This window comes from Nelumbo nucifera, chromosome 2 (assembly GCF_055504915.1).
Source record: "Nelumbo nucifera cultivar China Antique chromosome 2, China Antique-T2T, whole genome shotgun sequence".
Classification (NCBI taxonomy): Eukaryota; Viridiplantae; Streptophyta; class Magnoliopsida; order Proteales; family Nelumbonaceae; genus Nelumbo; species Nelumbo nucifera.
This window is the reverse complement of record NC_142650.1, coordinates 16,153,675-16,178,064: the sequence shown is the minus strand read 5'-3', so window position 1 is coordinate 16,178,064 and position 24,390 is coordinate 16,153,675. Positions and strand designations below refer to the sequence as shown.

Here is a 24,390-nt window from a genome sequence, read left to right as displayed (position 1 = left end):
TTTTTTTTTCTAAACATATATCATGCTTTTTGAAACCAACAAATTATGTTTTTTAAGGGTATTCCACAATTTGAATGGCTTTATTTTGTAAAACAAAAAACGCCCGCCATTGTAGCAAAAACATTATATTTTTGCTGATGTAACAGTAATTTTTGCTTTCGAAAATAAAAGCATTCGCATTATTAAATACCTTCTAAAATAATAAACAATTTTTATTCTTGGAGCATTTGAAAATGAAAACACATACACAACCCGAGAACTTACCTCTTTCTGCATTTTGTTTTAAGAATCAATCTATTTTCAAACAAATGGTTTTGATTTATTTTTCAGAACTGACAACAACGAAAACAATTCAAGTTGAAAAACGCCCCCTGATTTAAATGGGCTTTGAAGTAACGACTAAATCTAAATGTATAATTAGAAATTTGGAATTAAACAATGTCAAGTTGATTTTTGCCCACTTAATTAATATATATAGTCTGAATCCTTGTTGTGGCAACGTAGTTCTATTTGTGAATCCCGTAGCCCAAGAACCAGTGTTGTTGTATCATATAATTTTTTAGACATCCACATGCCAATGACAGGTGAACTAGGACAAAACACATCAAACTGCAAGGTGGGCAGGTGAACCCACTGATGGTTCAGTTTCTCCGCCGCGTTGTGTATTGAATTTTCATCCAGCAATGACAGTTCATTTTCATTGAGGATTTATTGTAAATAACGACTATATGCAACCCATTTAAGCTTCGCCCTACACATACATACTTTGGGGAATCCAAAAGAGTTGCATTAATTTGTTGTTTACTAGCATTCATCGGCAGACATTAGAGGAAGGACATGTGATAGTTTGGTCTAAACCCCCGGCGATGACCCATTAGTCAATTAGGGTCCGTGGATGTGCAGGCTCTCTTCTGTTTTGTAGCCCCATCCTTTATTTTTCTATACTAAAAAAATCGAAATTAGGGGTGTCAATGGACCGATTTTGAATTGAATCAGTTCAGATTTAATGGTTCAAAATATTTATTGGATTTGATTGGACTTGATCTATCTATAATGAATTTATATTAGACTAGGTTGGATTGAACTAATATCTGATTCATTGATATAAAATAACAATATAGGTGTCAATAGACCAGATTTGATTAGAATTAATCTAAATTAAATAAATTTGATCAGATTGGACAGTCCAAACATTGAATTGGACTGGTCCAAAATATTCAATGGATTGAATTAGATCTAGTCCATTTGCATTGAACTAACATTGGACTGGATCGGATTGAACCAAATCCAGTCCAATGTAATGTCAATGTAATGTTCTTTTTTTTTTCTTTGAAGCAATGTCCCCCATCTTATTGAAGGATCTTTGAATTGTCCTGCAACCATGGTTGCAAGACATTCATCTCCGGTGAGTGCAGCCCAACAAATAAAAACATCTTTATAGTATAATGCTGATACTTGCTTTGGCCTCGTGCCAATACTTTTTTTTTTTTTTTGTTGCGCCAAAAAACTAGTGTTTCTTTAATAGTTCAATTTAATCCGTTCAGTTTAGTAAAGTTGCTCAGAGTGATTCAGGAATCTTTCACGTGGCTTTACAATAAGGGGTTTGATACCATATCTTTTCATGGCTGGGTTTTGATTGGTGAAAATTCTTTCCATACCATATGTCTTTCGCATCATAGATTTTCTTAAAAATTGGCTGTCCAAATTCGACAGCGTGGGTTGTTAATAGGACTTCCCCCACCCTGTACAATAGCTCACACCGACTTGATGTAACAATATCAGTGCTGAATGCATGGTTGGGTAAGTTAACGTGTCACACATCAAATGCGCTATTGACAACCCACGTGGACGGTCGAGGCTTTCTCTATGATAATATGATATACACTGGAACAGTTACGTGGCAAAAATAGACCAAGTAATATGAAAATATAAATTTTTGAGGTGGCAGTAAGTGGGCTGGGCCTTCGTTTATTAAGTATTCTTAATAAGCTCGAGCTAAAGGCCCAAGATAATTCGATGAAGCTGTAAAGACTATTTTAAAAGCAAAGGCAAAAGTATAAAAATTAGCTAAATTCTAAACAAAAATATCTATTCTATTTATATAAACGTAAAGTACCGATAAAATACAGACTAACTTTTTTTTATATCTTTTTTCCCTGATTAATCTTTCTCATTAGTGTAGAACAGCGAATCTCCCCCTGCTTTACGAGACACAATCAACGTTACTACAAAAAAATGGGCCCAGCCTTCAAAGAACGTAAGCCCGGCCCACAATCGGCTCTGCTCCCGATTGGGATTTGGGAGGGCTCAGCCTAACTCGTTGAGCAGTCCTCCCAAGTCCCACCCATCCAACGAACAAATTAAAAGGTAGGGATTTGACAATTGATCCGAGAAAGTAGAAACCAAGTTAACATTTATTAACCTTCCTTCATAGTTTACAATCAAACTATAAAAATAGTAATGCTGGTGATGGTGGTGGTGGACTGGTGGTTTCCATCTCTTTCAATTTACTAAAATGCTGATGTTCAAATTAAATAGATAAAGGCGCACGTCCGGCAAACTGACCTGAAGTATCTCCGATTGGAGACATTTGATGGTGAATTTATTGATGCCCAAGTTTAATGGTTTTCTTTTTTTACCTCCTTCATTTAATTAGCATCAATAAATAAAACTCCAAACTGAAGAGTTGAGACCAAGACAAAAAAGGAACAAGAGAAAGTGGAAGTAGAGACATTTAATTAAGGTGAATGATGGTCATGGAATAGAGAGAAGGAAAGAGAATTGGACAGTGAGAGAGAGAGAGAGAGAGAGAGAGGTGTGTTGCAGAAATGGGGATAATAATGAGAGCCAACACGCTATCTCTTGTAAATTTTAATTTGTTGAGGCAGAGGTGAGGGGTCGGGGGTGTATTGTTGTTATAATGAAAAGAGCATGAAAAGGGGAATGAGGTAGTTAGACTTAGACATGCCTCAATGATGATAAAGAGGCATAAAGCATTAAATCCTGCCCTCAGGTAGATATGACTTTGGGGTAATGGAGTGGGGCCTCTCTCACTCTCCAAACACCGTTTATTGATCGACTTTTGATTTTTGATTTTTAAAGGCGCCTGTCCTGTAGACTGTAGTTCTTTTCTCCAACAGTTTCAGTCTTCAGGTGGCGCATTACGCACCATCTTCATTCCCAATTAACCCAGCAACAGGCAACAGCAAGCAGATGGGCCTGCTTGCCATGTAGGCCGTAAACCCACTGTACGTACCCACCCCCACCTGAACCTTTCACCAGCACAACACATGGGGTAGAGCCCATGTGGGCAAGCAGGACTACGTGTATACAGCCCATATTTGTATTTTGAATGTTAAGTATAAACCAATAAAGCCAGAGAAAGAGATGTGGCATGTGAAGGGTACATGGACTAACGTGTAAAGAAAGATTTTGTTCTGTCTTTATCTTTTGTTCAATGTTGGATTTGTTCATTAAGATTTAAGACCACCCAGAGAAAGAGAAAGACTCTGTTCTTTGCCTGCCTCTCTCTCTATCTCTCTCTTAACGTGGGCCTGAATTCCACTTAACAACCCAATGGATCTCTTCTGGCATCAATTTGATGGTCAAAAGCCATATATATATATATATATTCAGAAGAAAGGGAGCAGCCCCCTCCCCCTCCTCACAAATCACAATATATGGTGAAGGATCTCAATCCAACGTCAGAAAAAATTTTACCTCCTACAAATGGCAATAGTACTAGGTCCAACTTAGTTCATGCATGTTGTATAATATGCGGAATGAGTGATACCACACTACTGTGACTAATCAATTTCTGTTTTTGTTTTTTTTTTTAATATAAATCATAATCATGTTGCCTTTATTCAATCCTTTTGAACGAACCTACTGCAACTCTGCAACTCTCACTTTTTTGCTATTGCCACTTATTTCTTGATATTCGAACCAAACTTGATTCAGCTCACATGCAATGAAAATGAGAAGTGGCAGTAGCATTGTACATTAATTAATTAGTATCATATTTTTTTTTTCTTTGGTAAGAGATTTTTATATTAGAAATGTGATCGTAGTACTCATTTTTTCCCTTTTAATTACCAATTTATCTAAGACTTTAGAGCAAGAACATCACTCACGGTTGGAGGCTCTAAGCACAAAGATAGACATAATCCTGGCATTGTTAGCGATTGGGAGTACAACAAAGGCGCCACGCTTAGCTGTGAGTGTGAGATATGATTATTTATATGTGAATCCGTGCCTACTAAAAACACAAACAAGTTGTGTTTTCTGGTTGTTTGTACTTTGTAAAATAAAGGAAAATGAATGATTTCCTTTTTGTTTTTTGGAGAACGATATTCAATATAGGAAAACGAATCGTATTCCTAATTTTTCTGCCATTAAACTGAGAAGTTGAGAAACACGAGCATCGCAATATATGAATCAAGTGGACCAATCTCTGTTTATAAAAATGGGTAATCATGAAAAAATTAGAAGAAACAGATGCAAGTTGATAAAAACGTTCCTTGAATATATTACTCAATACTCATCAAACAAAAGACAGAAAATTTTGAAAGAAAACCGGTAGAGTGTGGTTATGGGTGCAGTTCGGATCTGATAGACACAATGTTGTAAGTACGTTCAATAAGCACTTGAAAATTTTTTTGACACTTGTCCCTTGAAATACCCTCACTCCACCCTTAAAAAAGATTAAAACCCACTTTTAACACTTATTAAATGCCCATTTAACGTGCTTAATTGTGTTTTAAGCCACTACCAAATTACTTGTTAAACACTAGGAACTAGGAAGCATCATTTGACGCTATCGTTAGTCGTTACCATGCCATTAACTTAACAAAAGAAAAGATGGTTGGTTGCAATAAACAAGGTTTCATTTTTATGTTTTAAGCCCACGCTGCTAAGTGCTGACTGTTGTGTGGTGGGTGACACCATTCAAGTTCTCATACTTTGCACTGACCTTCGACCAGCACTGCCACCCTTTTGGATCTGCTGCAACTGCAACAATGGACTATGGACAGACTAACGCCTCCTTCGGATCCCTAATCCTTTTTAATTCGTGGAGGGTATTAGAAAATTTAATATGTTGTACGTTTGACAAGTATATATGAATTCTGTGAACCGATTAAGCCTATTAAAAGATCGCCAGGATGGATCTTTTCTTCTACAATAGGGTCCACCAGTTAGGATTCTTCTCTTCGCGAACTAGTGTAGAGGTTAAGCGGTGAACGGTTTTGTTCCAATTTGATTTCGAAATCTGATCCCCGATTAAGTATTATCCATTTGCCTTTTTTTTGGTTTTCTGAAAGCAAGAATATCCATATTAGATCTCTCTAATATTGAATTCAATACATAAAATATATTTATTAGTAAAGATGATTTTTGAAAGTTCTATTTTATTAAAGGGCAACAAGTTTTTCAAGTCTCATGAAAGTAATTTTTAAATCATCTCTATGTCGCACAATATGAAAGTTGTTTTTTAATTCAATTTATTATTATTATACATTAAATAATGAATCAATATCTAAATCTGGTCAAAGCCAGATTTGAATCTAGTAGAATTTATTTGAATTGAATTTGGATATTAGGAAAATCGGATTTCAGATTCAAATTTGATCCGTTGGCACTAAGTAGCTGTGAATAATTAGATTTCAATGACCTATTTTTTCTATTCCAGCAGAACATGTTTTTATATACAATTGGAGTCCTAAACGTTAGGACTTGTTTCCTATTTTAAAAGAGAAAATCTTGCCTAATCTATTCTAAATAAGAAAACACTTATATAGCTAATTACACCTGATTTGTAGATAGTTAATTTACAGCAAAGAATCCCAACACTCCTCCTCAAGCTGGGTTGTAAATATTTATCATAACCAGCTTGCAACTAAGATCTTCAAAATGCGCCCTTGGAAATGCTTTAGTTAGGATATCGGCAGTCTAAAGATTAGAAGGAATGTAAACAGGCTTAATTACTTTCCCTTCTATCTTTTCTCTGATAAAATGTTGATCTATTTCTACATGCTTGGTTCGATCATGATGAACTGGATTTTTAGCAATATTGATGGCAGATTGACTATCACACTGTAGTTGGATTGTTCCCTCAGAAGGTATCTTCAATTCGGTTAATACTCTTTTCACCCAAATTCCCTCACAAATACCGTGAGCCATAGCTCAAAATTCCACTTTTGCACTACTCCTACCCACCATAGCTTGCTTTTTACTTCTCCATGTTGTCAAATTTCCCCAAACATAGGTACAATATCCAGAAGTGGATCGTCTAACTGTGATTGAGCCTACCCAGTCTGCATCAGAATACATTCCACTTCCCTACTTGAGTTTTTCTGAATAACAATCCCTTTCCTGGAGTCATTTTCAAGTATCTCAAGATTCAGTACATTGTTGTCATGTGTTCTTTAGTAGGGTTGTTCATGAACTGACTAACAACACTTACTGAGAATGCTACATCAGGCCTAGTATGTGAGAGATAGATCAACTTCCCTACAAGCCTTTAATATCTTCCCTTATCTATAGGAGCACTTTCTTTATTTGAACCAAGTTGGGTAGTGTAGTCCATAGGTGTCTCTGTAGGTTTACACCCAAGCATACCTGTTTCTTTAAGAAGATCCAGTACATACTTTCTTTGAGAAACTGCAATGCCCCGCTTAGACCTAGCCACTTCCATTCCCAAGAAGTATGTGAGTTTACCTAGGTCCTTGATCTCAAACTCTCTAGTCAGAAATTCTTTGACTCTTGGAAATTCCTCAACATAATCCCCTGTTAGAACAATATCATCAACATAGACAATCAACGCAAAAATCAGTCATTCTGAAGAATGTTTGACAAACATTGTATGATCAGATTGTCTCTGTATATACCCATTACTATTTATAACTCTACTAAATCTCTCAAACCAAGCTCGGGGTGATTGTTTGAGACCATAAAGTGACTTCTTTAGTTTACAAACTTTGTTGATGTTTGATGAATTCTATAGTCCCTGGGGAATGTCCATATAGACCTCCTCTTCTAGATTCCCGTTCAAGAACGCATTCTTGACATCTAGTTGGAGGGGCCAATCCAAATTTGCTACAAGAGAGAGAAGTATCCGAATAGTGTTGAGTTTTGCAACTGGAGCAAATGTCTCATCATAATCTATGCCATAGGATTGAGTAAATCACTTAGCTACCAATCGAGCCTTGTATCTCTCAATACTACCATCTACCTTTGTTTTTACAGTGAAGATCCACTTGCACCCAATCACATTCTTTCCATGAGGCAAATCAGTAATTTCCCAAGTACCATTCTTCACTAGAGCATTAACTTCTTCATTAACTGCCTTCTTCCATTCTAGGATAGCCATGGCTTTTTGGATTGAATCAGGAATGGATATAGAATTGATTTTGCTAGTGAATGCTTGGTAAGATGAAGATAGTCCCTCATAATTCACATAGTTGCCAATAGGGTACAATGGCCTACTTCTGCATTCTCTCACCCCTTTCCTGAGTGCAATGGGTAGGTTCTCATCGGAATTATCATGATCACTTAAACTAGTACCTACAGAATTTTCCTCCACAATCTGTAAGTCAGATGTAGGGATTTTTACCTCAGGTTCAGATGCTAGCAGTATCTATGAATCTTCTAGAGTCTCTGATTCCTTCGATTCTCCCCTTTTTCTGTGATAGACAATTATCTCAGGAAATTCAGAATTAGTTGGTTTCGGTTCAGGTTCAATTTGGACACTTGGAGAAGGTGTTTCAGGTGTTTATGGTGTGCAATCTATGCAATCCAAGAAAAACTGATATTTTTGTGGTTGACTTTGAATAGAACTCTCCCCCTGAATATCAGTTTTGGGGTAATAGGGTTTGGTTTCAAAAAATGTGGCATCCATGGTGTGATAAAACTTTTGGTTGTTAGTACAAAAGCATTTGTAACCCTTTTGGTTGGGAGAGTACCCTATAAAGATACATTTGGTGGATCGAGAGTCAAGATTGGTTCGATGTTATTGATGGATATGCACAACACAGTACACCCAAATATTTTTAGCGGAAGAGAGGAAATCAGCTGACTTTGAAGCAAGTAATGTAAAAATACTTGATTTGGAGTGGAAAAATCTAGTACTTTGGATGAAAGTCGATTGATTAGGTATGCTGCTATAAGTATAGCCTCACCCCAAGAACGTTTTGGAACATTGGATGAAAACAACAGAGACTTGGCAATGTCTAGAAGGTGTCTATTCTTTCTCCCGGATATCCCATTTTGTTGAGGGGTATCTACACAGGAACTTTGGTGTATGATTCCCTCAGTTGATAGATATGAGCCAAGATTAGAGTTGAAAAACTCTCTTCCATTGTCAGTTCTAAGTATTTGAATAGAAGTTTGAAATTGATTTTTAGTCATTGTTTTGAAATTCTTAAATATTTGAGGAACTTCTGATTTATTTTTCATGAGAAAAATCCATGTGAGTCGTGTGTGATCATCTATGAAAGAGATGAACCACTGAGCTCCTGTGACATTTCGAACTTGAGATGGACCCCAAACATCACTGTGGATCATAGAAAAAGGTTCCGATGCTTTGTATGGCTGAATTGGGTATGAAATACGAGAGTGTTTTGCAAATTGACAAATTTCACACTGAAAAGAACTAACACTTTTATTTCTGAATAAACTTGGGAAAAGTTTGGATAAGTACATAAAACTTGGGTGACCTAATCTGTAATGCCACACCATCACCAACCTCTCACTCTCACTTTTCAACTCACTAACAGACACACAAGAATTATTGTGACAAGAAATAGGTTCACTCACTCCTAGATGAGATCGTCTTACAGAATCTAGTTGAACCTCAAGATGATAGAGCCCAGCATGACTCTTAGCATTGCCAATCATCCTCCCCGAACCTAAAATTCACAGAAATAAGGAGAAAAATTAGCTATACAGTTAAGATCTTGGGTAATTTTATTTATGGAGAGTTGGTTGCAGTCTAGATTAGGAACATATAGAAAAAATTTGAGTGTTATGTCCCTGGATACCACAACCGAACCAATTCCTTCAACTTTTGCCAAAGAACCATATGCAATTCTAACTATGAGAGTTTCATTACAAGGAAAATATGTGTAGAAAACTCTCCTATCTCCTATCATGTGATCGGAAGTGCCAGAGTCTATAATCCAGGGTTTATAGTGCTCTTGTTTTACAGTCAAAGCCTTAAGAAAGTTACCTTTTTGAGCTATGGAACCTGACCCAACAATTGGTGGATTTTGTTGTGACTGCAGCAGCCTTCTCAGTCCATCAAGTTCCTCTTTGCTAAAATTTGCAAGTTGTTTTGAACTGCCAGCAATGTTGCCTCGAATTTCCTTCTCTGCTGCTGTCTTTGGCTTCCAATCAGCAGGTTTTCCATATAGTTTCCAGCAGGTTTCTTTGGTATGACCAGGGCGGCGGCAATGTTCACACCATGGCCTTCCCCCTTTGCGTGATTGTTGCTGGTTTTGGGCAGCCAAAGCTGATGACTCACCACCAGCAGTTGATTTTTCCATCCCCAGCATCAAATGGCGTCTACTCTTTTCCCTTCGGACCTCAAAAAATGCTTCACGTAAGCTTGACAGCGGTTTTGTGCTAAATATCCTTCCTCTTATAGCATCAAGACTTGAATTTAGTCCCAAGCAAAATTTGTAAGCCCGCTTATTCTCAATTATCTTCTTGTATTGTTTGAGATCAGCGGTAGTATCCCAGGAATATTTTTCAAAAGCGTCCAGTTGCTGCCAACTTTGATGGAGTTTGTTGTAATACTCAGGCATAAATAAATCACCTTGTCGGAGATCATGCAAGACGCCCTCAATTGTCACCAGTTTGGGGGTGTTGTCTTTGTGAGAATAAGTGTCTTTTGCAGCCTCCCAGATCTCTGCAGTTGTTTCATATAGGAGAAAATTTTCTCCTATGTGTGGCTCCATGGAATTCACTAGCCAAGACATAACTTGGCTGTTATCTCTCTGACAAATCCGATAACCAGCATCTTTTTCATCTAGTTTGGTGATATTTTCGGTGAGATAATCTTCTTTCTCCTTGCTACGGACATGAAACATGAAGGATTGAGACCATTGGATGTAGTTTCGACCATTCAATTTGTAGATGGTGATAGGTGTGGATGAGTAGTTTGTAAAGTCTCCACCATTGTTGTTGAACATAACAGTTTCGACGTTTGAGGAGGAGGATTTTGGAGTTTCAATTGAAGATTCGTTGGTGCTTGTCATGGATGGTATTTGATGTTGCTGCCGGGAATGAGATAAAAGCTATGATAGCTGATGAATACTGCCGGAATAAGCAGTGTAGAATGCAGCTGGAAAAGCAGTAGATACCATGTGAATAATTAGGTTTGAATGACCTATTTTTTTTATTCCAGCAGAACATGTTTTTATATACAATTGGAGTCCTAAACGTTAGGACTTGTTTCCTATTTTAAACTTGCCTAATCTATTCTTAATAAGTAAACAATTATATAGCTAATTACACCTGATTTGTAGCCTAATTTATAGCTAATTTACAGCAAAGAATCCCAACAGTAGCCAATGAAAGGTTTTCTCTATCAGAACTACCGAACGGTGAGTGGTGACATTCAAGATCCATACGATGCAAGAGTATGGGAAGTTGGCATTTGTCAACGGGCGGTGATAATTGATTGAAAAACTTGCAGAGTATGCATGCTATTAATCGTATAATCAGACCCAAGACCTTTCCTTTAATTTTTAGGATCATGTTGACCACCTTTAGTAACGTGAGACCAAACCGTAAAATGTTCCAGATACGTGGTAGCATTTTGTCGGCACAAGAATATTCCACATTAGTGGTCGGACCCGCGATGAGTGAAGGAGATGGAGCCCCATGATACATGGTGACGAGGGATGGCATTAACATGAAACATTGAAACATGAAAGGGACAAAAGTATTAAGAAAGAAGAGAAAAAGAACCATAATCTTCCAACCCTTGATGAATACAGATCAGTTTTACAGTGTCACTGGCCCAACATTACAATTGAGCTGCGCAAGTCGAGGTCAGGTCGCATGGCTTTTAACTGGAAGCCTCGGCCGCATCTCCCCATAACTGCAGTGGTAATCCCAGTGCCCCCCGCCATCATCTATGTACCATTCATTACTTTCTCAGCATGGACAGCGTTTCCATTTTCGACAATCTTGCCATTGACTTGTGTTCTCTGTCTCTGGAGGAATATAATACAATTGTAATGGTTCAGCATGTGTAAGTGTACAGAGAGAGAGAGAGACAGAGAGAGAGAGAGAGTAAAATGAGCAGGATTTGTTCCAGCAGCATACCCAATCGGCTGTGTCCCCAGAATTTCCATTCAAGAGCTTGTGCTGCTCTTCTTTGGTCTTGCTATCCTTCTCTCTGGTACTCAACGGTAACAATGGAGATGAAGTTCCATTTCCATTGCTGCGATCAGGGAGTTCTGCATGTGCATTACAACTCACAAATCATTATAGTTGCTAAAAAATTTTAGTGTTGATGAAACATGGGGAAAATTTGAAAGAACTACCAAACAAAAGGTCACAAAATTTCACCTGGCAATTTCTTATCTATAAAGAATACCACCAAATTTACTGTATACCTACAGAACAATGAAACAGATCAATTGTAGCCAAAAGATGACATGCGACCTTTCTTAAAGGTGACAGAAAAAGGACCAATACCATGCAACAACAATGTCGACTGTGTAATGCTTGCGGGATGCTATAATGAGGAGGCTTTGAACAACAGCAAAAAACCAAGCAAGCTGCTTGACACACCTGAGTTAATATATACAACCAGAAATATTAGATTTTACAACAGCATCTTAGTGGCAAACTTAGGATACAGAAAAGTTAATACCAAACCAAAATGATACAGAAAGTGGCACAAAATGAGAATGTAGGAAATCAACTATCTGATAGTTGAGCCATCAAGGAAGCCACTCTTCCCTTCACATGACTTTTTTTAGTTGTTTGTTTCTTTTTGTGGGGGTGGAGCGGCAGAGGCTAAGCCAAGTATTCATATAATTAGTGGGTGGAGGCAGTGGCAAACATGTAATAAAGTGGGTCCTTGGCTCCCCCAAAACATGGAAGTGCCATTAAAATGTTAACGACAGCTCTCTAACTCTCGAACACCCCTCCACATAATTCCCAATAAAAAATTGTTTACTTTTTCTTCCAAAAAAAAAAAACTGGTAATAGACCCAAACCCTCCCACCCTATTTCTCTCCAAACCTTACCTCCTCTACTTTCTTATCTCATTTTCTTGCTTTTGCCAAGAAGGCAGACCAAGGGCAAAGTAATCCCGTGAGTGCCCTCCCTTGAGAATCTCTATAATGTAATCGACTTAATATAACTTTTTCATTACCATAAGCCAAAAAAAAAAGTTATATAACTTGCCCCCCTCAAAAGAAATTTCCTGGCTCTGCCACTGGGTGGGGGGGCTCTTAATATTATCCATTTTGAAAAAAAATTCTCAAATATATATATTCCCATATAGCAAGAACAAAGAAAACATAAAAAAAAGAACTAAGAACTTACCTTCGCGTGCCATATTTCTGATATGTGAGCACAAAGACTAAAGTAAAGATCATATGAGAAGAAAAAATCAAATCGCCACAGCCGTATATTACACCCCGAGGGACTGCACAAAGAGATTGAGGACAGACTAAATAAATGCCAGGTTTCATTTTGAGGGATGAGATGAAGCCAAATAGAGAGTAGAAGGTCATTTACAATTAATTAAGAGCACTTCCAATACACTGGATGGATGAGGTAGTGTGGCAAGTTTTGAACCCTGCAATGGTCAATAAGAAATACCAAGCTGTAAGAATTTCATCAATTTTTTTGAATAAAATTATAATATATAGATATCCCATAGAGAGGACAACACTTGAAGAATAAAGATCAAACCAATGCTTTACTTAAAAAAGTCTTATTTGCAGTGTCTAAACTGGCCCATAAACTTGGGCCCTTTCTGGGCTTCCTAGCACATTTGGCCAGCTGAATTGGGGCCTGTAAGAGATTCTCTCAATCAAAGACTGAATTTGGTATCAAATCAATCAAGCATCTGATAGAGATAGAGAAAATCTTTTGGATTTATTTAACATTCTTCCGTTTGTTAGTGAGTGCTTTCATGTTTAGTTGCATTTGTTAGGAAGGTAATTACCATGAAGATCTCAAAGAGATTTGATGTTTACCCGTATATACCATTTTTTTTATCAATAACAAGAATTTTCAATAACAGAAAAAACTTAACTTACAAGGGAAGGAAGCTAAACCATCTTAACACCCCAAGGATGTCCAAAGACACCAAAAAGAAGAAAAAACAAGTACAACTGAGCCCAGAAAACAGAATCCCTATTCACCCTTGCCTAAACCCATGTGTGAAAGAATTTACATTTCTCTTTACCCATGTACATTTTACTTCATACCCGTATACACCATTGTACAAGCTATTGAGAACTAATGCACAAATGAAAATTACTAATCGAACAAAAAAATTAATGAACTAATGAAAGTGGAATTGTTCTTAGAATTTTATTGTCTGGTGTTTGGTGCTTACTTCAAGCTTGAAGGTGCTGATTTCTAGAGAAACATAATGGTGGTGCTTTCTTCTCTTCCTTGTAGACCTCTACCAGCCTTTTGTTTCACATAACCGAACTATAGATCTTGTTTCAAATCCCTTTTACAAACTTACTGGTTTTATTTCCATGTGCTGTTTTTGATTATTTAAACCCTCTTAAGTTCGTCCAGCCTATTTTGTAGGGTAAACCTAAGCTATATCTCAAACAAATAAGCTATATGCTTTCCAGCCTGAACCAGTTTGCATAAGCTCATTTCAGCCACATAATTAGGCTGCTGTATTTCAATGTTTTACCTAATTGTCAAGTTTGTCCATATTCACAAGTATATCATGTACATTTTTAAATGCTTTACCTCACGGCAGTGATAGTTTGGCCCAGGAAGCTGTGTTGAATAAAATGTGATGATCCGGAGAATTTGAGAAGCCTACAGGAAACAAAAGATACATAGTAAGATGTTGGGGGCATCAAAGAAAAATATTAAGTACCACCAGTGGGTCATCCATAAAGGTTACATACTTGAGCCGAGGCAGAAGGTACAAATAACAAAACCCTACAAAGGCACATGTTTTCATATGGAACAATGATAAATGCATAAGAATGATATTATCACGATTAAAATATTTTGCCATTTTTTATTTGCTGGTTTGGGAGCCTTAGCCTTATGGTAAGGCCGATTCCAGTTTTTGGCCTGTCATGCAACCTGTTTGCACAGCAACGTGTGTGTGTGTATTTTACATATATAACGATCCACAAGAATTCAAAAGATCTTTGTGTGGATAGCAGATCTGAGAAGTGTCTGGCAATGTAACAAACTGCAATGCAGAGTAATGGTCTTGGACCAGGTGGAGTGTGTTTTATGTTTAGAGGAGTTGGAAATAGCAAACCATCTTTTCTTGCACTGCCTGTATACAGCCAAGGTGTGGTGTACTGTGCTTGAAACTTTTGGATGCATGGGGTGTTAAGGCATTTTCCCATTCTGTGCAGTCAATTCTATTGAGGTGGCAGATTGAGGGTGTTAGCAAAAGCAGGAGAATTGTATGGGGATTCCTATGGCTGAGCTCTGGTGTGTTTGGGGGAGAGGAATGCTCAGATTATGGCTATCAATGTACAAGGAGTTTAGATGGTAAAATTATAACAGAATTTTTAATAGGGAGACATTGTTTTCTTGTTAACATCTTGCTGACAGAATTTGTACGGTGCTATACATGTGCATCCCAAGGTTATGGCCTTGCAGATATCCCACTTTTTGTTATTAATACAATATTTTACTGTTTCAAAAAAAACATTAAAAGAATGGATTAGGTCAATGTTATGGCCTTGCAGATATCCCAAGTGGGACCACACTCCACAGACCACTGGAAGTCTGCTTATGCACTGATTCTGTTGTATCCATCCTATGTTCCTTGACACCCAATCTCTTTAAGTTGAGCTTCAATTGAGAAAACACAAGCATAAGATGATATATTTTAACCCATGATGTTTTCAGAGGTCAAGTTTATACTCTCACAGTGGCATCAAATTTTACAGGTAAAACCATAAAAGATCCAGTTGGGGTTCACAATAAGGTGGCCACTAACACGAGAAAATAAGCTCATGAAAAAACACAAAAAAGGTGCTGAAAGAACATAGACCATGTATGCAATGATTAGAACTTACAACTAGAAAAGCTAGAACCCTGCGCCATATTAAAACAGTGTAGATCTTCTTACTGTGAAATATGAAAGGGTGAAAAGTCCACTGCAACAAAATATAACCCGAGTTAAGAATGATTAGCACCATCATTGAATAATGAAAAAACAGTTATTACAAAACATTGTCTGAAGGAAATGTGAAATTATTTTCAGTGAATATAAATAAATCAAACATTCTCATGCACGATGTAAGTAGAGCAAACAGTTATAAACATCAATGTGTCTCCCATTCATGCTAGTACCAGAACTAGTAATTGTCCTATGGCAGGAGAGACTTCTTACCGCTAGAGCAAAGGCTTAGAAAATCAATAGATCATAAAAGCACAAAATCCAATAGCAAATGCATGTTCATGCACATCATTCTATGTATCTACTAATTTAGACTTTCATGGATACGGGGCAGCTTTACATTTTGTAACTGCATGCATTTCTTTTCTCTTCAAATCTTTCAGTGAAAAATTACAAAATGTTGTATTGTACATGAAAAGTTTGCCTTATGGTTCTAAATAAAGTTTTTCATAGTTTAATTGTTGCAAGTAGATTTTAAATTTAAATCAAATTGCAGTTAGTTTATCCATTCACACAGTTTCATATTTGACACTTTGCCCAAGCAAAAAGAATTTTATTCAATGTTGTCATACTTGGACCAAGTAAAGACCATTTCAGTTACTGGGACAGGTCAGATGGCCCAACCAGTACTGAATCTATTGACGTCATTAGACCATACTCAAATATACAATATAAATTTTATGATATCAACATAAATTAAATAGTAGTTTGATGGCTGTTGTCATTTATTATCATACACTGCAATTCAGGTTCAAGTCATCATATTTGCATCTTTAACATAAAACATACTTATTGTATATATAATGTATATATATATATATATATAAGTAACATAAAATATATAAATATACACAAACTAGCATGTGGTTCAATCGTTTGTGCTTAGTTTTCTGTTAACTGGGGCTGGTTCAAATCCCTTTAATGTTGTTTTTAGTGACAATGGTAAATATAATTGAACAGGGCTACTGGGCCAATAATTGAAAATCAGATGGTTTGACACTAAAAACTGTCCAATTTTCACTAATGCCTGTCCAGCAATTCTTCTAGGTTTATTGAAATTAAGAACCACTATATTTAAAAACTGGAGTCCTTACTAGTTGTGGGTTCACTTGTCCAACTATCTGGTCTGGTCTGAGTCTGACATTTATTTTATCCATCCAGCATCACCTCACAAAAAGCTCCCATCTTATTTGCAGTGCCTTTAATTTGATTAGTTTATAATGGGGAAGAAAATATACATTCAAGTTGACATAAGCAACAGATCAAGCTTATGTCTTGTCTCCTGTAGCAACCAACAATTAAGGTGCCTAATGTATATAGCTAACATTCTAGGAAACATATCAAATAGTAAAGGATATACTCTTTTTTTTTGAAAGGTAGTAAAGGTAAGGTATTTCAAATATTAAAAGACCATTCCCTCAGTTTTCAGAAAATAAAATATTTAAAGAAACTGCAGTAGAAATTTGTTGTGTAAATGGCTAAAAGATTTATTTCCAAAGCGAAATATGTATACACAGTAACATTTTGAACATTACATAAATAGGTAACTTCCAATTATTTTCATCTAATTTTGTTCCTCCAAAATAATGGTGCCTAATCTCTGCACATTTAATCTTTTCCCCTTTTTCCATGACAAAGAAACAAGAGAGAGAGAGAGAGAGAGAGTTGATTTTTATTTTTTTTGATAAATAAGAGATTTGAAGTTCTGGTCTTGACAAGTTAATAAGTCAGGCAGTTAGCAACCTAAACCTGCATTCAAAACCGGTCTTCATCTTTTAATTTACTAACCATTGGTTAATTTGCATGCTAAAGGGAGATGTTGATTAAGTAAAATAAATATACTACTGGAACGAGCAACAAATCGTACATACAATGTCAATAAGTGTCAAATGACCAAAACTGCATGTAACTCAACAACTCAACTACCCATTGCATTTGCAAGGGAAGAATTCATAAACTTGGAAGAGAGAACAATGGGAAATGCAAGTGTTCATTGGTATTATACAATTCTCTGGTATTTAGAACCCAATATCCTGCAGTATAGCAAATTAAGCCAAATATATGAAATTTTAATGGACACATGTCAGCACAACAGTCTGCATAGAGGTAATTAGTAATTACAGTGTCTCAAACAGTAAGGTTAGGCTATTATATCATATACATAATTTGTAAGCTGTAAATATTATGGAAGTTGCAAATGAACTCAAAATTGTCCTCACAAAAGGAAGCAAAATCTAAGAACATTTGCATGATACTGACATTACAAAATAATTTATAAATAGAAAAAGAGACTTGCAAATTAAAAATATAATATTAGAATTTTGGACATAATAAAAATAAGAACAAAATGAAATAAAAGGAAGAGCCTTACCAAGACAAAGGATAAAAAGATGAAGGTGAATACAGTCTCACTGATGTAAGCCTTGTCTTGTCCAAGCTCCTGTAGTGATACAAATGTAAGGAAACATATCTTCTATCATAATTAAATCAACAAATGTCAGAAAAAGAACTTCAACATGAAAATCATCATACGCACTGGAAGAAGAAAAAAGCCGACATCCTGAAGTGTTGGCCCTGGTCGATGTAAATAATGAACTCCTCGTGCAGCCAATCCATGGATGTACTATGGACAGAAGAAAAAAAAATAAATTAAAATAAAATTTGAGAACTCAAATAATCTCCATCCTAGAAAATTAAGAGAGTAAGGAAATAACAAAACCCTGTCTAGATGAGGGGGAATAGAATAGAAAAACCATGACAAAATGTTGACCAAGGAACCATATGAGAACACCAAGAAAGCAGCCTATTAGCAATTAGAATTAAAAGGGAAAAATATTATCCATAAAAAAGACTTGTAATCTAGAAAGAAAATCAGTTTCAGATTGTTAAATTTACATTAAATGGGCAAAAGAAACACAGCTACTCTGTTCATGAAATGTTTACAAGAAATGACAATATTGGGTAGTTGCAGGATTGGTACATTACAACCTCGAATTAGCCTAGAAAATATACACTGAAACTGGCAGAACCATGATTAACTTTCACCGCAAGAACTTCAGAAAGCTATCCTAGGAAAGGTACCTGTGTTTGCTGATAAGAATAACAATAATATATATTATGACCTTTTTATTGAGGCAAACATTTTCTGCAAATGTAATTAAAGGAGAGTGATTCACACCAGAACTTTAACCAGTTGTTATCTTCATTTTGTCTTCACACGTCAAAATGTGTCTATGATTTGACTTGCAGTGATGCTCAAAACAAATCATGCGATATGTACCAATATCAAAGAAACGAGTAGCGAATCTAGAAAAAATCTTTTGAATCCCAATCCAAAAATACGCACGAGTAGCGAATCTAGTACTTCACGCCCTGAATTCAAATATAAAGCATCCCGTATAGGAACTGGACTTTAACACTGAACCTGAAGACTCTTCCAGCAACCGATACGGCAAAATTAAATAATGTCTCATGAGCTCTTACAATTTTCCTTCATTTTGTTACAAGGAAAACTAACAAAAGCAAAACAACATTGGAAAAGGGAACTTATAAAGGCCTACTATCAGAAAGACGGTGGTCACTAAAAATACCTGAAAAATCAATCCAGCAAGAAGAAGTTTCCACTTCTCCGCAAGGAGTTTGAGTTCTATCGACGTTTCCATTGAAAATCTTCTCCATAGCTTCACGGAGAAGAAAAACAAGTTATCATCAAAAGGCACGGAGTAACGTAGCAGAAATAAAGTGAAGCAGAAATAAAGTGAAGCAGAAATAGAAGAAAGCAAAAAGAGGAGAAAATTTTGGAAGAATAGAAAAGGATGAAGAGAAAAGGAAAGAAAGGGAGAAGAAATGAACCTTGGAAGCCTCGCGAGCAATATAAAACGTCATTTTTGTATCTTGCAATCAGTTCCATATTACTTCACAACCAGACGTTTGAGGCAGACATCATTAAAAACAACCGATGAATTGATCAATAAGTGTACAGAAGCATCTCCTTGGAAAATTAAAAATTGAATCCCCCAATCGCCTCCACAAGGCGATCTCTTCCTCTTTTATTCAAGCAAGGTCCTCAGATCTCTCTTTACCATAAAACTCGAATAGGGATCATAACAGGGACCAGTCCGATAATTTTAAACGAATCAAACCACGATGCTCAATCGAAAGTTAGAAACCAATATCTCGATAAAAGTCCAACTGTTTAAAACGATTTTCTCCAATCCAGAGCGGGAAATCGGCTTGAACCGAAGGTCTAAGCTTCAAATCTAATGATAAAACACGCGATCGGAACAGAGAAACGCTTCAATGGCGGAAGGTTGACGAGTTTTTTGTATGCAAAAAGTTGATAAAATATATCAGCACACAGCACTCTGTCTCTACCTTGCTCAGTCTTGAGTCTTGACGAACGCGGGTTGAACACGGATCGACGGTTGAAAAAGAAAGAAAAGATCGCCGCTACGCGACCCCTTAGGAAGCGAAGAGGAAGGATGCGTCGAGACTCAAAAAGAGAAGAAATAAACAAAATCTAAGCTAATATAAAAATATATATATATATATATAAATACAATATGAATTAATATTAAAATTGTAGAAAAATAGAAATTAAGAAAACGAGGAGGAAAGGGCAAAGGCAAATATTCCCTTCTATAGTGTGAGACAGTGAAATAGAGATGGAGGGAGGCTATGTAATATGTTATATTGTTGGTGGGTGGGACTTGGCCCTTGGGAGTGGGCTCTTTTAACAAGAATAGGGACTATTAACACTTTGGGCTTTCGGGTCCTCCGGCATCGGCCTGCTATACCGGCCAAAGTACACACTCTCGTGGGCGACGGATGCTTGGATGGGAAACCCAATGCAATGGTGAGCGAATTCTTCAGAGTTTTGGTTTATTTTTATTTATATAATAATATATATAATCTAATTAATTGATTTAATGGACCGAGGTTCGAGTCCCAGTGGCCCACCGTTCAGAACGGTTAAAACTTAAAAAAGTTAAAAAGTGTCACTGAAATTCCAAAATTATTCCCACCTCTTTGGGAAATTACCGACATGTACAGGATGAAGTTCCAAGAGCAATCGAGCTGGAGGCGGCTTCCGGGCTTCGAGAATAACGGACCAAAGAACTCGCCATCACTTCCTCGTTCATCCGTTTCAAATTTCAAATGTGTGTGCGTGTCAGTGTGTCACTCTTTCTCTGACTCCACCGTTCAAGGAAGAAGGTGCAATTCTCGTGTTTAAGTTAAAGAATTAATTAATGATAGCGGGACCGTGATGAAGAATCAGGACTTCCAAGTTCAACCAAGATGTCGTTATAAGGCCACGGATAAGACCGTTGGATTAGGGAATTTTAGCTCCAAATGTAGTTTAGGACTGTGTAATCTGCTGGTGCTGGCTGCTAGCTGCTAGCTTGTAGTTGTAGGCTGTAACTGCTGCCCCGGGGCCTAGCCCAGGATATGGAGATTGGAGATGTTCTAGAATGAAATCCCTCTCCCCTAGAGTCTACACTCTAGACCTTATTTTAAATCCTTCTATTCTGGCCTAAGGAGGAGGAGGAGAAAGCTACTTTCCTTGTTTTATGGATGAAAAGTATCAACTTTGACGAGAAAATTCAACATTTCACAGTGAATGCATGAATCATTTGACTTACTAATCATGTTGAATTGATGGACCCTTCCGTGGGCGCCCACCACATATTCAAAACTCTTAAAGCCCTCCCCACACGTAACTGGCGGTAACCGGTAAGATGGAAATATCATCCAAATCGGACATTGATTAGGAAAGGACGACCAAAGATTATTATAAATCACATGAACATTTGCATTGCAGTGAATCCCAGCCAGCCCAAATTCCTTGGTCGACATTTTGAAATTTCAATGGGAAATCCTTTTCCTTCCTAGAAGCGAAGCTAGGAGCCAGCACCAGGACCAGGAGTGGTTCAAATTAGCTAGGCCAGGCCCAGGTTTTCAAGTCTGGAGGCAAAACAATTGGAAGTTGGAACTTCCAAAATCCAAATCCTGTTTCTGTTTTCCACAATCACACCGGTTAACATTGCTTCCCCGTAAGATTTTCCCGTGGTTCTCCAACTTGTCGTCATCTCGAATATCCGTCCGATCTGATCTGGCGATTATCACGTTAATCACCACTTGTTTCGGGGAGTTCGCATCAGCGCCCTATAACTATAATGTCCCACAGCACATCCCGACCTTGCATTGGGAACATCTCCCGATGAGAGATGATGAAAGATGTTCTCAATACAAGGTCGAGATGTGAACTCTGTTTCGGGCGCCGGGGCGCCCACTGCTCCACTTTATTATTATTTCTTTTATTTTTTCAATCAATCATTCAATCTTGCCTTCTTTATAAGAGATTAACTGGTTGGTCCAAAATCCTAAGCTAGAGATGGATGGTCTGGATATGTCTTGTACTTGTAGGCCCTACACTCGGCTTAGAATCTTTGCAGATCCCTAAAAAGCCCATAAAGACAAAAGAGAATACCCTTGTCCCTTGGGCTCGCCCAAAATGGTTCATCTTTCCGGTGTAACTTTGAATTGGATGTCATCATGTAAATGGATCGAATATGTTTTTCGTTTTTATCAGGGTTTCTAGGTTTCACAGTTTTCACTGAATCCATGATAAATGTGAAAAAAAGAAAAGGAAAATAAAGACAAGAAAAAGTTGCATCTTCATCGACCTGAGAATAACCTTGAACGGGATTTTAGCTTCTACCAAACCACATGAAAAGCTTCAAAACCGTTGGAGTATTATGTTCCAGGAATTGCGTTGAGGGTCTCGTAGTTTTTTTATTCCATGCAAGGACTAAAGCTTTGTTTGTTTGTATAGGAGTTCCATTTTTTTACCATTGTTTTACATTTTACTTTGTTTTTGTTTGCAGTGTAGATGGAGTAAATTAATACTTGAAACAAAGGAGAGTGCAACAAACCAAAACTTGCATTCCCATGCGTTAATTTGTACTAATCTATATGAAATTGCATTGCAAACATTTGGAGCATTAGAGATTTTAGTTTGCACAAACACCAATTTAGTACCCTTCATGTTTAGCTGGATGATGGAATGGAAGAAGTTTAGTTTTTTTTTTTCCTTTAATTATTAGAAAAAAGGCTCACGGAGTCACGGGGAGGATTTACAACCCGCATTAGATGCAAAAGGGTCCGGCATCAATTTAAGGGAATTTAGGCCAATGCCTTTAGCTGTGTTTGGTTTGAAGGAAAAGGTAGGGAAGGGAAAGGGAAACCTTTTCCTTCAAACCAAACACAGCTTTACGTGTGATCATGTACTGAGTAACAGTTCTTTGCCATCAACCCCAAGAATCGTCTACTTCTCAAAAGTGAATAAGAAAATAAAAAATGGATAAGGCAGTGTCTCCTGAAATGGACAAATAAGATTTTGTTTAAAGGCTGTATTTGTTCAGTGTAAATTTAATTTGCAGTGGTGTAACTGCATGGAGTGCAAATTAAATAGGCTATGCAAATTATGGTGCATTAATTTTTGGGATGCAAAATTTAAATTACTAATGACCAAAAGTCCAAAACAAATTTATTATTTAGAATTGTAAATCACATTTACAAAAAAAAATGGATTGTAAAATTGAAATGGATACAAGTTATTATTATTATTATTATTATTATTATTATTATTATTATTATTATTATTATTATTATTATTATTATTATTATTATTAAATTTCAAGTTTAATTTGATGCCCGCAGGCCGCAGAGAATACATATTGCTCTGAGTCTCTGACTGCATGCATGCTTGTAATGATGCTGGGCCATTGCTCTACAACTCATCTTTCCAATATGCTTGGCCCCGCCCCGACCCATAATATTCGAATTCTGAACTGGTCAATTTGTACAACCCCACCCGTCCAACCACATAGAGTTGAGATCATATTCACAGTCATGGTGTTCAAGTTTTAATTAATTAATTTATTATTTCTGATAATAAAGTTATTTTTAATATTTTTTATTGGATTTTAATTGATTTCAATCCAAACTAATGCAAGCAAATCCATTTTTGTACTTTTGTATATATTTCTTTTACCGCCCGGGTGAGCCGGTTTAGGGTCACCTGATAAGCCTGATCAAATTCCAAACCCGGCATGTCATATATTGTATATTACTAGTGAATGACCCCTTATTAAGTACGGGGAATCATTAATATTAAAATTATATTATTGAATTAATATAATAAAATTTATATTTATTAATATTTTAAATAATTATTAAAATATAAAAAAATAGCTTTTGAATAATTATTCGAATATGGATAATTTTTTTTTTGTTATGATACATAAATGGTTAATGATTAAGTGAGATTTATAGAATGTAGACAAAAGTAGTTGTAAATAATTACTTTTGCATTTTCTGCATTTTTTTAGGAATGGATTGAAAATGGTGGTAGTGGGATTTAGCATCAATTTCTCAGAAAATGCCACGTGTCTAGCTTTTGTGTCTAAATGGTGGGGAGTTGTAGTCTGGTAGTGGGTTATGGGTTTTAACAGAAATTTCTCAAAAATTTCACATGTCTAGTTTTCTATAAAATGAGAAGGCCACTTGTCTGAATGGTATTGGGAATACGATGTGAATATTAATATTATGAAGACTGAATCCGGTCTCTGTTTAAGCATTCAAGGTTGGTGTCTATTGTAGGAATGGCAACGGGGCAGGGATCATATTCCCCGGTTTCTGATCTTTATTCTGAAATTAATCTTATCTTTGTTTTCGATTTCTGTTGGGGATGAGTTTTTTGCAGGGACTTGAGTCGTCGGAATTTTTTTAGATAATAGTATTTTTTGAAAATAAATAAAAATTTTGAATTATAAATAATGTTATATATATGCACATATATATATATATATATATAATTAGGATCGAGTCGGGGCGGGTACCTCAATCCCCATCCTTGACCCCGATCGGAGATTCCTATTAATCCTCGTCCCTGCCCCACCAAAACAATCTCCATCCCTATCTCCATTGGATCAAGGAAGTCGAGTCACTGTTGGGAT

The 24,390-nt window shown here is 36.6% G+C and overlaps 2 protein-coding genes across 2 annotated transcripts; both read right to left on the bottom strand.

Moving 5' to 3' along the window:
- Window positions 1-7,830: 7,830 nt before the first annotated feature.
- On the bottom strand, window positions 7,831-10,399 carry LOC148801951 (uncharacterized). Its single transcript, XM_088898709.1, has 2 exons — window positions 9,227-10,399; window positions 7,831-8,906 (listed from the first exon to the last, which is right to left on the bottom strand). Exons 1-2 carry the CDS (start codon window positions 10,254-10,256, stop codon window positions 7,963-7,965), a joined length of 1,974 nt encoding a protein of 657 aa, XP_088754835.1. The 5' UTR covers window positions 10,257-10,399; the 3' UTR covers window positions 7,831-7,962.
- A 549-nt stretch (window positions 10,400-10,948) lies between these two features.
- LOC104597051 (phosphatidylinositol:ceramide inositolphosphotransferase-like) lies at window positions 10,949-19,896 on the bottom strand. Its single transcript, XM_010258440.3, has 12 exons — window positions 19,223-19,896; window positions 18,961-19,050; window positions 17,907-17,993; window positions 17,742-17,810; window positions 15,267-15,347; window positions 13,963-14,034; window positions 12,760-12,820; window positions 12,565-12,667; window positions 11,707-11,802; window positions 11,578-11,624; window positions 11,332-11,465; window positions 10,949-11,219 (listed from the first exon to the last, which is right to left on the bottom strand). Exons 1-12 carry the CDS (start codon window positions 19,253-19,255, stop codon window positions 11,139-11,141), a joined length of 954 nt encoding a protein of 317 aa, XP_010256742.1. The 5' UTR covers window positions 19,256-19,896; the 3' UTR covers window positions 10,949-11,138.
- Between the last annotated feature and the right edge of the window lie 4,494 nt (window positions 19,897-24,390).